We start from the raw sequence: 14,069 nt of genomic DNA on the forward strand, positions 1-14,069 counted from the left end.
AGTCCAGAACCTTTGAGAGTCTGTGGGGGTGTTGCGAATGCATGTATTTTATAGTACCTAGATTTTATTGCTATTGTACTTCTTTGTTCTCCCTAGTCTATAATTTATACCTTTAATTTTTTTTAATGTTTTTTATTATTTATTTTTGAGAGAGAGAGAGAAAGGGCAGGGGAGAGAGAGAATGGGCAGAGAGAGAGAGAATGGGCAGGGGAGGGTCAGAGAGAGAGGGAGACACAGAATCTGAAGCAGGCTCCAGGCTCTGAGCTTGCTATCAGCATAGAGCCTGACACGGGACTCAAACCCACAAACCATGAGATCATGACCTGAGCCGAAGTCGGACAACTAACCAACTGAACCACCCAGGCACCCCTAATTTTTTTTTCTTAATTATGACAATTTCTTCTAGGAGAAAGAAAATTTGTAATTTTCAGTCTACTGTCTTTATCTGAAAGTCTGATAACACCTTTATAAAAATTCTTCCTTCCATACAACTTAAAATTAGGAGAAGCCTTAGAGGTAAACCTAGATATGGTTTTTTTTATTGATCTATTGCTTTTAAACCCCACATAAGCATTGTTTGATAATAGGATGAATATTAATTAGGGAAAATCTCTTTTTTTTTCCTTTGAGTGTCTCTTATAAAACAACTATTTATTTTAACCTTTGAATGATTAGGGGAGAATGTACTGAAGATCCCAGCTTCAGAGAATGCAGTCCTACAGTCCATTTTATTCATATCTTTAAGATCTTTGTAAGCCAAAAGATTGGTGGGGGGGGTTGCCAGTGTTTGGCCCTGAGAAAATTCTGTGCCTTGCTACTCCTACATTGCAGTTCCAGCCTGTGAGACAATCAGTTGCAGATGGTGCCTGTCCCTGATATTTCATGGCTTACATATGTCAGTTCACACTCAGAAAGCCCATAACTGTAGCTATTGTACAAAAAAAACCTGGTGAATGCTTCCAAATGGAAAACCTTTTCAGCAGCTTCCATCAAATGAAGCTAACCAGCTTGGCATTTGCTGATTTTTCTTGACTATCGTGCAAGCCAAACAAGTTCAGTGTTAAAAACCTTCTTTGGTCTTCTAGGATCCGCAATTGAGGACTCTGCACTCTGATTGCTTTTATGGGACTACATGCTGCTTGAGTCCTTGAAGTCGTAGATTTTATGGGAACTATAAGAGATTCCCGGGCTGGACAGATAGATCCAATGCTGAAAATAACCCCTGTAGACAGGACAGAACCTGAACTATTCCATTAGCAATATGTAGGTCATGGAGTCTTGGTTAGGAAAGATGAAAACATTTTACTACCAAAGGAAAGAGAAAATTACTTTCTGTGATTGCTGCTTCAAATTTTTTCTTTTAATCTTTATTTTTGAGAGAGAGAGAGAGGGAAACAGAATCCGAAGCAGGCTCTAGGCTCTGAGCCATTAGCGCAGAGCCCAACACAGATCTCAAACTCATGAGCCATGAGATCATGACCTGGAGCCAAAGTCGGACGCTTAACTGACTGAACCACCCATGTGCCCCATTGCTGCTTCAAATATGATAAATTTTTTCATGTCTCACCTGAGAAACTAGACTATCTTATATACTAGATATTGCTTTTTGACTAGGTTATGCTTATTGAGAATCCTCCTTATCTTTTTCATCAAGATAATCAAGATTCTACTAGGCTTTATCCTTTGTCTTTCTATAATAACCAGCACTCAACAACTGGCTTCTGGGACCTCTTTTAGGATATACCTATTAATAGCAACTGCCCTGCTTGAATAACTACCCATAAGCAGTAGCCAAGAATTCTGTATCCTGATAAGCAGAGGTGGTCCAATGAATCATAAATCTGGCATCAATGCAGGACACATTTGTTCCTGAAATCCAGAATTCAGTTCTTAAAACACCCAAGCCTGTGACCTAGTTCCTCATAAAAAAGGGTCTGAGATCAGATTACTCAAGTAGCAGAAGCCCATGCTACAAATCTTCAGCAAAAAATGAATTTCATAAGGTAGTTGTAAAATGGTTAAAAGTGATTTGTAGGTGTTTAGCCGTTAAAATTCCAGTTCTCTTTATATCATGATGGTAAGTTAGGAGTTGATGATGAAAAATGGAATCAATTTTGTGGCTTTAGTTTGATAAATAATTGGAAAGTAGATTTAGCCACGTGATCTTTATGCAGTAGGGAACTTTGAATTCTGAGTAAAAAATAGACACCTCTTTCTAGTCCCTATGTTCTCATTATGGCTGATAATCTTTGCAAAGCCATACAGTACATTATGGGTTGGAATTAAAGAGAACTCACTGTGATTTTTCTCAGCTGGATTGAAGCCCACTTCGGCCATATCCTGCCCTCGTTCATATTTACTCTCTTATATTTTGCCATAACATCATGTTCATTGAGGTAAAAGAATATGCTTTATTAACATAGGAGTTAAGCATTGGCTTCATGGTATTGACATTCATACAGCTTGAAAATAAAACTTTAAAGCCCTATTTCTGATGGAGTTTACTCTATGTTGGCAGTAATGGCATCTCAACATCTACATGAATACTACTAGTGATTTACTACCATAGAATGGCCCGTTCCATCTTAAGTTAGAAAGTTATTTATACTGAATTAAAACATGTCTTCCTTTAAGTTCTATCTGTAGATCCTTGTTGTAGTTATCTGTAGATCCTATCTGTAGATCTGCAGCTTTTAGTTATATAGAACAAGTTTCTGTGTAAATCAAGGTTCATAGAGCCTGAAAATCTGTCAGGCGGACCTATAATGAAAATACATTCAGTCTGAATTCATTTTCCCTTTCAGTCCACTTCAGGAAAGCCTAAATTTGTGGAAGGACATTTATTTGTGTGCACTGCAAATAGATGCCATTTTTGTTCTTCTAATTTTAAGTAGAAGAATTGGTTAGAAATAGAGACACTGGTGAATGTACTTAGAATCAGTTACAGTTTGAAGACCAAGGGAAATTATTTAATCGTTTTTGAAATGTGTGTGAATAAATGGTGGTCCTTGGTTTGCTAATGTTCCTTTCCAAGAGCTGTTGAAGGAGTTGGAAGGCTGAAAGCACAAAACTTCTTAATTCTGTAGCTCATGCTTTTCACGAGAATTTCCGTCCCTTCTATGTGTGATGTGTTTCCCCAGTAAAACTGCTCAGAGCCAGCATCTATGCAATGCAGCCTGTCCATGTGCCCAGTCATCTTGAAAACTATATACCCTCATTTTGTCCATGTTAAGATTAGATAATATACTAGGACAGAGCATATGCACACCTGTGAACCCCTTTGATTTCTGATTTGCTGCTAACTATTCTGAGACTGTATGTTTATTACCTAGAACTTAGTTTAGATTCTAGATCAGTTTTAGCCCAAGATTTAAAAATGAGTAATGTTCGGAGCTCCTGGGTGGCTCAGTCGGTTAAGTGTCCAACTTTGGTTCAGGTCATGATCTCATAGTCCGTGGGTTTGAGCAGCTCAGAGCCTGGAGCCTGCTTCAAATTCTGTGTCTCCCTCTTCCTGCCCCTCCCTTGCTCACGCCCTCTCCTTCCCTCTCTCTCTCAATAAAATAGATAAACATTAAAAAAGAATTTGGGGGGGGCGCCTGGGTGGCTCAATTGGTTAAGCCTCTGACTTTGGCTCAGGTCAGATCTCACATTCGTGGGTTCGAGCCCCGCGTCAGGCACTGTGCTGACGGCTAGCTTCCAGATCTGTGTCTCCTTCTCTCTCTGCCCCTCCCCCTCTCAAGCTCTGTCTCTCTATCAAAAAGAAATAAAACATTAAAAAAAAAGAATTGTTTTTTAAATGAGTAATGTTCATTCACTGAGGTCTGTGACTTTCCACTGAGTCTTCTGTCTTATGACGTACCAGACTTGGGTGTGGAATATCTGATCACTTTAACTGGTAGTTTTTACTAGTCATGTTTTCACTATTTTGTGATTCAGCACAGTATGTATTAAATATATTTTTAAGTTTACAGTAAGCCCTACATAGCAAGCGGTTCATGGTGTTACAACAAATAGTATTCTGAGATGCAACAGCTATGATCAAAGGCACATCAGCTAAATCTAGGAAAGGAGGAAGAGAGAGATGGCTGCCTTTAGGTTTAGAGCCTATATAGATGTGGCAGAATCTGTTTAAGGTAAGAGTTTAGGATTTGGGGAACTGTCAGACAAGACTGAAAGGCCTATGAGAATGTTGCTAGCTGTGTTTCTGGCAACCAAAACAGTTATAGAGTCATTCTGTTTTAGGCTGCTGGAGGGAGAAAGAATTTGGGGTTTGTAATAGAGGTTTCTTGATAGTAACCAGGTGGGTCAGTATAGTATGGCTGGTGAGTTCTACGTTGGCAGAAAGAGATCACATAGACATTTGCTGTAAGTTTCTGATTTATTTTGCCTGACATCTAAAACTTCTTTAGAGGAAGCTGCATGGTTCAATCGGTTGAGCATCATTAGCTCATAGTTTATGAGTTTAAGCCCCACAGTGGGCTCTCTGTTGTCAGCATGGAGCCCGCTTTGGATTCTCTGTCCCTCTCTCTTTATGTGCCTCCCTCCATTTCTGTCTCTCTCAGAAATAAATAAGCTTAAAAAAAAAAAAAGCTACCAGAGCATCATTGTTATCTTAGCATTATTTTCCCTTATCCAGGTTCCTTGTGCATGACTACCCTTCTCCATATAGCTGTGGTCCTATCAGAGTTTCAATAATTGCTTAATTTTTGCTATACCACTGCCCTGTTCTACTCAGGGATACATCGCCAGTCTGAAAGAACTTGTGTTGATATTTTAGCCAAAATCCTAGCAGTTGTCTCTAGGGCCCTATGTGATCTAGCCATGCCTTTCCTCATTGACTGCATCTGGGACACCTTTCAATTTTAATCAGAGACTACAAGTACAAATCCATTTTCTTCCAAATAGGCAGAGCAAACATTAGAAGCTGTTGCTTCTTTACTCTGTTCATCAATATTTGAAAGGACAAAATCACAGCACATTAATGGACCCCAATTCCAAGGTTGGAGGCAACTAAGAAAATAGAACTTATTTCTGTTCTAATATTTGGAGAACATTTTCTGTTGCTAACCTATGTCTGTGTGCCACTTTAAATCGCCACTATGCAACTCTTTATTAAACTATTAATGATAATATCTCCAGAGTAAATTTGGAGGCTCAAGGGTGCTCTGTAAGTATTTGAAAGCCTCAGTCAGAGAAAACCAAAATCATTTGAATGCCTGTTCAGAATTAGAGCTGAACAATTCCCTTTTACTGTAAGACCAGAAAGAAGCCTGTGTTTTTCATAATTGTGATAGACACAAAGCTAGAAGGAGACTGATTTTAAGAGCCAAAAAGATTGTCTTTTGCAAATGGATATTCATTGTATCTCATCATTCAATTTTTTCCTAGGTAACAATTTATTCAAATGCTCAAAACAGTTTAGGAGCACCTGGGTGTCTCATTCAGTTGAGTGTCTGACTCTTGATTTTAGCTCAGGTCATGAACTCACTATCTATCCATACCACTTTACAATCTTTCTTTCTTTCTCTCTTTCTTTCTTCTTCTTCCTCTTCTTCTTTTTTTTTTTTTTTAATTTATTTATTTTGAAGGGCAGATGGAGAGAGAGAATCCCAAGCAGGCTCCATGCCCAATGTGAGCCCAACCCAGGACTCAATCTCATGACCAAGAGATTATGGACCTGATCCAAAATCAAGAGTTGGACACGCAACTGACTGAGCCATCCAGGCGCCCCACGTGCCACTTTACAATCTTAATCTTCTCTTTGGTGTTCTAGAGATACTAAGTTGGCCTGCATTGTGATTTGCAGTATAAACTCTTTGGGAGTTTTTTTTGAGATGGAGATTAAGCAGATCTCATGACAAGATGGGAACCACAGAAGGAGTCGTCGTTATTTTGGTTTTAGTATCTTTTGGTTTCTTTACACCTCCTTTTAAAACCGGGCCTACTAAGAGAGCTTGGCTCCTAGGGTCTCCTTGCCTTTCTAAAACCCAGTGATTATAATGGTAGTTTAAGAGATCATCTGGGGGTCTGGTCTGTTCAGAGCTTTCCTTTCCCTTCTAAGAGCTCTTTGATCATGGAACCTTCAAATGCCATGTTGTTGCCCAGGAGGGAATTACAGGCATGAAGCCACTGCTTTTATCAGGAGGAGGGGAACCTGTCGAATTTTCCCTGTAAGGAATACTGTCCATGCGCTCTTCACAGTAAGAAAGTCCTAACTGAGAGTGAACAAGTCTGGCTTTTATCTACGATAAGCAGCAGGTCGGTACTGTCTGAGGGCTGCTTGGCGGCCGAGTAATCCATCTTTGTTGGTGGAGTGAGAAAGAGTATATAGAGGGTTCTTGTTGGAATCTTCGTCTTAGAAGTAAACTAAAGATGCCGGTCAAGTTCAAATATGATTAGCAATAGAAGGAAAGTAATTTGACACTTTCTGTGGCAGGTTTCATGATTACGTCTCTGTTTTTAACTGTAATTTATTTTATAATTTAAACTTCAATTTTTGAGAATTCTCAACTTATTGGTCCACAGGGTTTGAAATGGAAGACCATATTTTATACTAAAGATGGTAGATATTTTTGGGGCATTGACCAGGGATGCAGAACTACAGGTAGGAAGTCCAGCAGCTAGCAGATTGAGTCTCAGATGACTGATATCACACAGTTGGAGTCTGTGCCATTAAAAACCTGTCACTCAGAGCCATTCCCCCAGGCTCTGTTGACTAGGTGGTGTGGCACTTAAAACACATCTGAATCATCATTCCTCATAGAACTGGAGATGGTTGGCGTCACTGCCTGGTCCTAGCTTGGACCAGCCTGCAAATAGTCTTTCCAAAAGCTAAATGGAGAAGAGGAATGAAAGAAAAAAAAATAATCTTCAGAGACTTGGAAAGGTCACAAGTGACGTCATGGAAGAGTAGATGATACACTCTCAGAGGTGAGCTGTGTGCCACTGGCCTGCGTTTTTCTCGTGGCCCTGCCTCCTGTGGTTATCTCTGGTGAGAGGCTGCATTTACTTACCAGAGTTCAGACTGAGTTCATCTCGCACCTTTTTATAGTACTTTTGAGTACACTGGAACGAGGTTAGAATATTAATTTAGCCTGCTCGTCTCCAGCTGTGCACCATAAAGAGGCTGCAGCTACCGCAGCAGGCTTCCTGTACTATGGAAGGGAACTAATTGCTGCTTACAGGCCGAAGCTGACAGGCTGCACTTTGCCCGGCAGCCACTGAAAGTAACTTTTGAAAATCATTATTATTATTAAGCATTTATAGCCCGCTTTTGTGTTTTCCAAGTGCCTCATAATCATTTCTGTTTGCTCCTCCTATTGATGTCCCTGAAAGCGAAGTTAATACTGTTATGGTCACATGGTGCACGTGACAGCAGAGGCATAGAGGGTTAGGTAATCTGCTCTTTAGTGCCATCTGTGATCTGCTGTCGGCATCCTCAGAGCAGCTTGAGGTATGCACTCTGTTCCTTTGCCCATTGACTCCATTTCTTCACTGCGTGAGTATTCATGGCTTTTATACTTTTTTGGCTGAAACTTACAGTAAGAAATATAGTTTACGCAGACACACACATATATTACATACGTAAAACTGAAACGCTTTTGGGAAACATTACTCATCTGTTCATGAGATGCACTATAATATTTTCCACTCTTATTTTTTTATTTTTAGATTTTTTTTTTTTTTTGAGAGAGAGAGCCAGCATGCAAGCAGACATAGGGTGGAGAAAGAGAAAAAAATCAACCTTAAGCAGTCTCCATGCTTAGTGCAGAGACTGACACAGGGCTTGATCTCACAACTGTGAGTAATGATCTGAGTCTAAATCAGGAGTCAGACATTTAACTGACTGAGCCACCCAGATGCCCCTCTTTTATTATTTTATAAGAGTTTCAACCCACTATCTTAATTTTAAGAAGAAATTTAATCATGGTCCACAATTTTTTTTTTTTGGATACAGAAAGAGCATGAGAGGGTGAAGGGCAGAGAGAGAGAGAGACACAGAATCGGATGCAGGCTCCAGGCTCCGAGCTGTCAGCCCAGAGCCTAATGGGGGGCTTGAACCCACAAATGTGAGCTCATGACCTGAGCCGAAATCGGAGGCTTAACAGGCTGAGCCACCCAGGTGCCCTATAATCCACAATTTTTAAATACACTGCTAGGAGGTATTTGAAGTGAAGAATACACATGGCATGTTCTCTGGAGCATCAATTTTAGTCAAAAGTAAAGGGATAAAACACATTTTCATATTAAAACATACAGATGGAATAGTGTGGAACTTCCAAGAAATTTTGTTCTTACGATGGGCTACTTCGTAATCTACCCAGTCCTGACCCTTCTTCTGCTACCACCCCAGTGTATATGTCCACACTTTCCTCTTCTGTTAAGGGAAGTACTCTATAAAAACTCGAGAAGCACTGTTTTTTTGGAAACTGTAGACCAAGTTTATATCCTGTCTAAACCTGAATGGTTTTCAGGTACTTTGAGTACTATATTTTACAGTTAGTGTTTTTATTGAGTACTCACTGTGTCCTGGCCTCTCTTCTAGAAACTGAGAACAGAGTAGTAAAATAGAGACAAAACCCCTTCTCTCATAGCATTTCCATTCTGCTGCAGGGTTGGGTGTGTGTGGCACGGGGACAGGCAGTAAGTAAACCAACAAATAAGTAAAATAGTATGTCAGATGAAGGCAATGAAGAAAAACAAAGCAGAGACTGGAACAGGTGGTCCTGGGGTTAGAGATTGGGTGTGTAATGTTATTAATACGTTGATCATGGAAGACCAGAGTGGAAAGATAATATTTGGTTAAAGAAGAGACCTAAAGGAGGCCTGGAATAAGCCATGCAGATTTTTGGAGGAAGAGAATTCCAGACAGAAGATACAGCAGTTGCACAAAGCCATGAGATAGGAGAGTGCCTGTTTTGTGCAAGAGAAAACACAGCAGGCCCCTGTGGCTGACGTGGAGCTAGCAAGGAGAGTCATATATGTATATAATTTCAGAGAGGTAATAGGCATCAGATTATAGGCAATTGTAACTTTGGTTTTTATTCTGAGTGAGATGGGAAATCATTGGAGGTTTGAGCAGAGAGGTATTTGTGAGCTGACCCACATTGTAAAAGCTCTCTGGCTCCTGTGTTGAGAATAGACTGGGGAAGCTAGGTGTTACCGGGAGTGGAGGAGGCATGTGCAGAAACAGGGAGACTATTAGAAGGCTTTGTGGTATTCTGTTTACTGAGTTTGGAAAGACAGCAGGGGGTTCTGTTTAGGGATGGGGAGAGAAGATCAAGAAATTGGTTTTGGACATGTTCATTTTGAGATAATCAGTTATCCAAGTAAAGATAGTGAGGCAGTTGGGATATATATGTTGTAATTGATTTCCCCTGGGCAAGGTAGGCATTGATATTAAAGCTCTCAGAAAATAGTTCTCCAGCTTGTCAGAATTATGCCTTCATAGTCTGTATATGTTGGGATGGTGAATTTCAAAATAAGAAAACTCTGAAGCAATCAATATTATTCTCTTAAAGGTTCTATTTAAGAGTAACTGCCATCCGGGTTGGAATTGAAATGGCTTCATACTGTGTTTTTCCCTTAATTTCTTTTTGGCCTACACTCCTAAAGAGTGATTGGCATATCATCCTTGGAGAGTCTAGTATTTGGGTTGTGATTTACTACCTATGTTATTCTTAGCATATAGATGTTCTTGTAGCTCAGTGATTTCAGTGATTTCAAACATAAAGAGCTTTTATCTATCATCCACCTATCCCTGCCTCATTCAGTACTAATTTGCCTAACAATAGATGTTAAAGGGATGTTAGGCATACAGATAGATGATAACAGGTAGAACAAAAGGTTGGGAAATGAATGTTTCATTCCATTTGCTCAAAATCTTCCCCTTAATTTCATGCAACAAAAGTTATTGAGCCACAGACATGTCCATGATGGTGAGAGCCCCTGCCCTCCAGGAGCTCATTACATTGTGAAGGAGGCAGATCTAAACAGACAGGTTATGGTGGAAATGTGTGCACTGCGTGTATGGAGAGAGGTTGGAGTTTTCCTGGGAAACCTTAAGCTTGAACTGAATCTTAAGATTAAATAGATTTGGAGCACCTGGGTGGCTCAGTCAGTTAAGCTTTGGACTTCAGCTTGGGTCATGATCTCATGGTTCTTGAGTTTGAGCCCCTCATCAGGGGGTTAGTACAAGCGCTGCTTCTGGAGAGCATGAGACCCCCTTCTCTTTCTTTCTCTCTGCCTCTCCCTCATTTGCGCCGTCTCTCTCTCAAAAAAAAAAATATTTTTTTTTCCAGAATGCTGAAGCGTCAGGAGAATATATTAAACAGAATAACATGTAAGAAGGCACAGAGCAATGAGTTTCACTGTTTGGGGAAAAAGAAGTAATTTTGATACAGTTTAAGTTAAGGAAATAGATTAGAGAGGTAGGCAGGGGTCAGATCCAAGAGAGCCATATACTCTTGAATGAATGCAGTTCTAGCCAAGAGTAAAACTGGGAGCTACAAAATACTGAGTCTGAAAAGCTAATGTAAGAGGGGAAGTGCCTCCCCCAGTATGACCTGTGCTGTGGATCCCAAAGAGAGATTCTACTAAGGGCATGGGAGCAAGAATCTTCCCATCTCTTTAGCATAGCAGTAGTACTACATTTGAGCATGTGCAAGTTTTCACTTAAGTCTAGTGTAGTTATTCTGTATTATGAAAAATTCTGAATAAAAAAGCAAAAGAGGATGAAGAGGGAATTTTTCTTTCACAGACACTTGTTATCTTACTGTAAGCCAGGCCCATTCTAAGTGTTTCATCAGTACTAACTCACTATCCTTTTAACAATGAATTTGGTGCCATTATCTTCATCTGCGGATAGGACACTGAGCTGAGTACTACTTGCCCAAAGTCACACAGCTAGTAACCGTGACGGAGTCAGAATTTGAAGTCAGGTCGTCAGGTCAGGTTCCCAAGTTCATGTTCTGAACCACTATGTCTGCTGCCTGATTTGGGTGTCCCAGCTTCTCAGAATTATTCTAGAGCAGAAGTCCCAGGATAGTCTTTAGGGTGTCCTGAAACCCCTGAAATTATATGTCAAAATGCTGCCTGTATGTTTTTCATAGAGGAGGGTCCGGTGACTTTTATCTGTGTCATAAGGGTCCCCAAGGTAGAATGGTTTAGCACTACTGACTAGAGGAGCTTCTCCTGTCTTCTCCATTGTTAAAGGGCTCCAATTAGAAGGATTCCCTCAGAAGAATAAGATATTTACAAGCTTATTCAGCTTCTTAGGTGATACTGTTCAAAGTTTATTGCTTATCTGCTTGGTCTTCCTAGGAACTTTTTCCAAAGTAGACATACCAGGCTCCAGATTTAGATTGTTATTTACATAGGATGAAGCCTTGGCTTTTGTTTTGAAAAAAATCTCACCAGATAATTCTTGTATGTCTTTGGTTAAGAACCACTAATATTATCCCTTGGGGGACAAAGCTTACATTTTCTGTATTCTTCCTTCTATCTTAAATGCTTGGGACATAGTAAACATTAATAAATGTTTGAATGAATGGCACGTTGTGAAATATGACTGCTTTATATTCAAAGATGTTACTAGTCATAATCACATTTCACATAAGACCTTTCTGTAAACCACACGAGCCCACATTTGCCAGCTCAGTTTTCCCTTCTAAATAAATACCCTTCACAGAGCCCAACACCACCTCAGAGTCTTCTTGATGCCCTTATTTGAAGTAAGAGTTCTTCTCTCATTGCTGAGTACCAGATGATTTAGAAACTGTCTCTTTCCCAGCAGCCTACACCTGGTATAAATCTTTTAAAGTGGTGCTCTAGTACATCTAAGTGTCTGAAGTCCTCTTTCCTGAGGCTACTCGGCTTACATTTGCCAGACTCGGGCTTTTTAAGAATCCTACCGTGTCAGCATTTTGGGCATCAGATTGTGTGATATAGGCCAAGAAACTCCTAGGGGATTGGTAATTGAAAAACACAAGGTACAAAGAAAGTAATTTGATGGGTTCTTCTGGGAGAAAGAGAAGAGAAAGATGGTGTCAAGTAGACAGAACCAATTTATGGAGAGAAGTAAAGATATTATTTAAGCTGGGGGAGTTGAGTTGATAATAAACATAAAAGAACTGGAAAAAACTTGAAAAGATATTTACATCTCATGGGCAAAGTTTTGATAAAGAGCTAGATAATGCTGCTGAAGTGTGGACATTTGCCCCAAAGAGGTAGGGGAGTGGTGCCAGATACAGCACTTTTTTACTTTATTTGTTTAGAGCAAAAGAAAAGAGAAATAGACATGGTTACCGATTATAGGACTTACCCCGAGAAATGCTTTCCTGCCGTGCCAAGAGCAGAGACGGGAAAGTCACTAGTGACAGAAACCAGTGGGAAGTGGTGGTTTGGAGCAATCCTCCTCCTCCTCTCCCATCCTACAGCATGCGGTTTTTATAATCTGCTGCAGTGGAGCCTGCCTGTTTCTGAATATATACACCCATCAGTGTCACCCTTGAATAAAAGCACTTATTGTAGCTTTTTAGAAATACAAACAGCATGCTCTGAATTGAACAGGCCATGGTAGAATCATAGCCTCCCTAAATCAGGAGCTTGTACTGTGAGAAGAAAACACATTTCTTTGCTTGCTTTCAGGCTTTTCCTTTTAGTCCTCACATTTAGCAGTGTTGGACCAGCAGGCTTTTTCCAACCATAGGGCTTCAGAAAGAAGATTTTATAAAAGAAACAACTTTAAAACTTGTATCTAGAAAGATGTTAGGTGGTGGGTAGTGCTGCCCGCTTCAGTTACTTTGGAAAGAGGCAAAAATAAAGGGTTAGAGTCAAATTTGCATTTGAGCCTACTGCTTCTGTGCACTAGCAGTGTGACCCTGGAGGTTACTTAATCTTTCGGAACCTCAGTTCCTCATCTATCAGATGAGTGGGGAGTGATACCTACTTTGGGATAGTAACAGTGAGGGTTAGAAATAATATCATTTAGTATTTAGTAAGTGGTAGCAGGAGCTACTACTGTTAATAACCATGGAAACAATAACTGCACAGGTTATTCTGGGAGCAGAACTTAACACCTCAGTTTATCCCTCCAGGGCTCCTTCTGGGAAAGGTAGAATTGCAGGTTGTCACAGGGCTTTCCCAGTGGAATGAGTAGGGATGTGCTTTGCAGTATATGGGCTGGTATGTCTTGATTTGGGAAGTCCTGCACTGTCTGTAAGAGGAAGGAAATAGAGTGATGTATTTCTAGCCACATACTGTTCTTTCCCTCCTACCTGGCTTCTATGATGTCCTAATTTTCCCTCGATACTTTCCTGGCAGGTGGCTGTGAAAAACAATATTGATGTCTTCTACTTCAGCTGCCTCATCCCACTCAATGTGCTTTTTGTAGAAGATGGCAAAATGGGTAAGTACGTTCCCCTGTCCTGCCAAATATACCTTTGCCCTTCCTCTGAATGTCAGAGTATAGCCCAAAAGTACAAGTTCTTTTGAGATTTAAAAAAAAAAAAAAGTGGGGGAGATGGGGGATAAGTCAGTTTTAAAGGTCTAATGCTCGCTACTTATGTTTATTCTCGTGAGTCACAGTTGATCTTGCCTTGCTGTTGGTCTCTGTATCACAGTAACAGTTATCTGAAAATCCAGTCACCCCAGCACAGAGGAAGTGGTTTGGTGACAAGGAGATACGGGTTTGAATCTCACCTTGGCTGTTCATTAGCTGTGTGGTTGTGGCAAGGTGCTTAACTTTCCTGAATTTCGGTTTCCAAGTTTGCAAAGCGGAAGTAGTTATTGTAAAGACTTGATGAGATACTAAATGCAGATTTAGCACTTAGCCTTGTACTGAGTTCTTACTGTCTCAGAATATGAATTGAGTGTTGCAGTAAACCATTAGTACTCCGCAGGTGATTGCTGACATTTCGCTCTTCCCTTAAGAATCTACCACCTAATAAAACTCACTTATACTGCTATATATTAATTGTATTGGCACTTAATTGATTTGATTCTTAAAATGGCTCTTTGGGTAGGCAGGACAGATGTAATTACATATGATGAAATTAAGGGTCAGAAAG

At 40.2% G+C, this 14,069-nt stretch overlaps 1 protein-coding gene across 6 annotated transcripts in view; it reads left to right on the plus strand.

The window, feature by feature from the left end:
* AP2B1 (adaptor related protein complex 2 subunit beta 1) overlaps positions 1-14,069 on the plus strand; it is a 122,654-nt gene that overhangs the window by 95,114 nt on the left and 13,471 nt on the right. For all 6 annotated transcript variants that reach the window (XM_029929187.1, XM_029929191.1, XM_029929190.1 and 3 more), the window contains one exon: positions 13,324-13,408. In XM_029929187.1, coding sequence (XP_029785047.1) covers positions 13,324-13,408 — 85 coding nt within the window. The remainder of the gene's footprint in view (positions 1-13,323; positions 13,409-14,069) is intronic.

The sequence above is a fragment of the Suricata suricatta genome, chromosome 17 (assembly GCF_006229205.1).
Source record: "Suricata suricatta isolate VVHF042 chromosome 17, meerkat_22Aug2017_6uvM2_HiC, whole genome shotgun sequence".
Lineage (NCBI taxonomy): Eukaryota > Metazoa > Chordata > Mammalia > Carnivora > Herpestidae > Suricata > Suricata suricatta.